The sequence below is a fragment of the Lactuca serriola genome, chromosome 4 (genome assembly GCF_051521515.1).
Source record: "Lactuca serriola cultivar US96UC23 chromosome 4, Lser_US96UC23_V15, whole genome shotgun sequence".
NCBI classification, from domain to species: Eukaryota; Viridiplantae; Streptophyta; class Magnoliopsida; order Asterales; family Asteraceae; genus Lactuca; species Lactuca serriola.
In genome coordinates this window covers 162,788,167-162,791,475 of record NC_136411.1, presented here as the reverse complement: position 1 = coordinate 162,791,475, position 3,309 = coordinate 162,788,167, and the positions used below count along the sequence as shown (strand labels likewise).

Sequence of the window (3,309 nt, the reverse complement as noted above, 5' to 3'; positions counted from 1 at the left end):
ATTATTCGTTGTGTGTGGTTATTCCATCATAAATTTAGGGATAACGATGGTCTTGAGCAATACAAAGCACGCCTTGTAGTTAATGGGAAGTCTCATGAGGCTAGGGTAGACTATAATGAATGTGTAACCCTATAGAAAAATCAGCCACCACACTTACAGTTCTAAGCATTGATATGGGAAAAATTGACATATACATCATCTAGAAGTGACTTTTTTCATGGAGATCTCAAAGACCACAAGCTCTTCCTCGTCGATCATTAATTTGTACCAAACTTGCGATTACAAATGATAAACGATAGAATTAACTGACCGTTTACTCACCAAGGAAGAACAAAGTATAATACAAAAACAAAGGGCCTTAGGCATCCAATGGAGTTGTGTAAAGAAGCTCATGGAACAGTCCGTGAGAATTCATTGTCGGCCCGTTACGCGATTCATGAAAATTAAAAAAGAGATCCATCATTAATGTTGCCATCTTTCCAAGGTGGTTGACTCCGTGCATCATATACCAATAAAGCAATTTCCTTATATATGCTTACGTGTTTACTTATATGAACATATGCTTTAAAGTTCATGGCCCTATAGGTCATGTTCTTAAACCTTTATTAATTATTTATCATATATACATTTTAAAAAATCTTGTAGTTATAGAAAAGTAGTAATAATTTGAAGAAGGTACCTTTTCTGGATTCACAGCGTGATAAGGCTTAATTAGCTTTGTCACCCGACCATACCCCATCTAACGCATCTTTATAAAGACAAGGTAGTAACTGTAATACAGGGAAAAGTCAGAAATATTTACCTCTATTGCCGACTCTGTTCCCATCATCGGATCTCTTGTTTTCCGTTTCACTTCATAAAAGTGTGTCATCATCTGCCACTCTCAACCCCCATTCCTTTCAAAACTGTTGCAATTTTGATCCAAACTCCTTTCTGCTTGACTCTTTTCGTGAAAAAAGTGTCGTTAATGGATGCTGTTGATAGGATTCGGTACAGGTGCCAAAGAGAAATTCCGTCTTTCTCGTCGACTTTGCTTGACAAAATCTACCGATCGATCGATGAAAGAGATGGCGAGGAGAAGTCGGTAGTTTATAGAGAAAGTGTGAAGAAGAGACAAAGCATTGATGGTTGTTTCCAAGTTGATGGTAGTGGGTCGAAGAATATGAGGGGAATGGTTGTTGGACGAAAATCAGTTGCAGGTTTTGAAAGTAGTTCCCAACGAAGTGAAGGTAACTCCTTCTTCTACAATTCAACCCTCGGTTCTTCCTGTTCTGGATATGGCGTCGGATTTTCGTCGTCGTCGGAGGCTGAAACAGTATACGGATGTCCGGCGAGACCTAAACCTATTCGTACGAGCACCCACGATGCCAATGAATGCGACAAACAGAGTGTTACGTATCCCCAAAATCATCAACCTGAAGATTTGCAACCAAAGGGTAAACGTAAAGGCAAGTTTGGGAAGACGAAATCGGGAGCTATGAAGATCTATGGTTACCTGAAGAAAGGAAAGCGACCGCTTTCTCCGGGAGGTCGGTTAGCAGCTTTTTTAATTTCACTTTTCACTACTGGAAACGCGAAGAAATCATTCTGCACTGGAGGTGACGATGAGGCGGTAATTCATGGGAAAAGGGAATCAAAATCGGCCAATGCTTCAATGCCTTCGTCGGTATCTTCATTTTCACGATCGTGTCAGAGCAAAACTCCATCGTCGTCGTCAAGAGGAAACATAATCACCACCGAGATAAAAAGATCTGTGAGGTTTTATCCAGGCACTGTGATTGTCGACGAACATCGTCAACCTCGTGAACGCAAATCAGTTAACGGAGACCGATCTGATTCACTTTCGGTAAAATTTGCCAGGAATTCAGTCAGCGAAGAGATACAAAAGCATTCGACAGAGAACAAATTCCATATCGAAGAAACTAAGAGAAATTTATTGAAAAATTACCAGAAGAAGGTTGATTATCCGTTTGATTCGATTAAAACTAATGCCGTTACTGACAACGACGAAGACGATGAAGATGACTCTGCAAGCTATGCAAGCTCCGATCTCTTTGAACTGGATCATCTTTCCGCCATTGGAATGGATCGATGTATGAAGGAATTGCCACTTTACGAAACAACTAGTATTGCTGCAAATCGAGCCATTGCTAATGGTCTCCTTGTATGATCCTCAGCAGCCATAAACCAAAATATGAAAAATTCAAAAGTATATGGCCACTTGGGATGAACTTATTTAAAATTAGATATGATATAAAATCAGTACTTAGGAAATTAATATGTAAGACGTTCTATCTGTATTATATTTTAGGGTTGAAATTATTAAATAAAATATAACGGCTAACTTATAACAAAACATTAGAGTTTAATGGGTATCCGTTAAACATCATATCATGTAAAATGTATTTAAGAGAAAATTACACTTTTGGTCCTTATACTTTACCAAAAATCATAAATTTAGTCCAAATTTTCAGATCGACCTAATGCTATCCTTAGGTTTGAAATTCAATGCGGATATTATCCATTCCCCATATAAAATTTCCAAAGATGGACTAAGTTCACAATTATGAGTACAATATTGAAAGTGCAACATCCAACATGTGCAATTCATGCATGCAATCATGTACATGCCTCCAATATTATTTATTTTTTTGTTATGTCAAGATTTCTCTCTGTTGAATTAGTCTAGACATGGGATAGTTATTTTCTATGCATGTTCCTAATTTTCATGGTAGTGGTAGTCTAATAGCAATGTCTATTTTCCTGCTTTGGCATATATGGCTATTGCAATGCTCTCATTTCAAGATGATATGCACTAACACTTTCATAATATAATTGTTCTCCTTCTTTACACGAGGTCTTGGTTGTGTGGTAGGAAAGTTGTCTCTCCAAAGGTTATTAAAGTGGTATGAGAGCTTGTGTGTTACCGATTGCAGAACTACAAATTGTAGGTGGTGTATAGAAGCTCAAAAACCATAAGTTTGACACTTGGTCTACTTGCATTGTTGTATATGAAAACTACAAATTGTAGGTGGTGTAAAGAAGCTCAAAAACCATAAGTTTAACATTTGGTCTATTTGCATTATGTTGTATATGCAGTGACATCCATGATTTATGGGTAGTTGTGAATACGTTAGAGATAAGACAACCTAAGGTGGAAGAAAACAATGGAATTTACATAAAGGGAATATTAAGGTAGGAAAAGTGATGTTCGTATTAAAAAACTATCATGGAAGAGGATACACTTCAGCATATCAGAGATGTGATAACTCCAAAAGAGGATTTGGAGACATTGGAACCTTATTCTCC

The 3,309-nt window shown here is 37.5% G+C and overlaps 1 protein-coding gene across 1 annotated transcript; it reads left to right on the top strand.

Moving 5' to 3' along the window:
* The first annotated feature begins 681 nt into the window (after positions 1-681).
* LOC145102868 (protein BIG GRAIN 1-like B) lies at positions 682-2,390 on the top strand. The gene has a single exon (XM_079040357.1). The coding sequence runs from the start codon at positions 968-970 to the stop codon at positions 2,168-2,170; it is 1,203 nt and encodes a 400-aa protein (XP_078896483.1). The 5' UTR covers positions 682-967; the 3' UTR covers positions 2,171-2,390.
* The last annotated feature ends 919 nt before the right edge of the window (positions 2,391-3,309 follow it).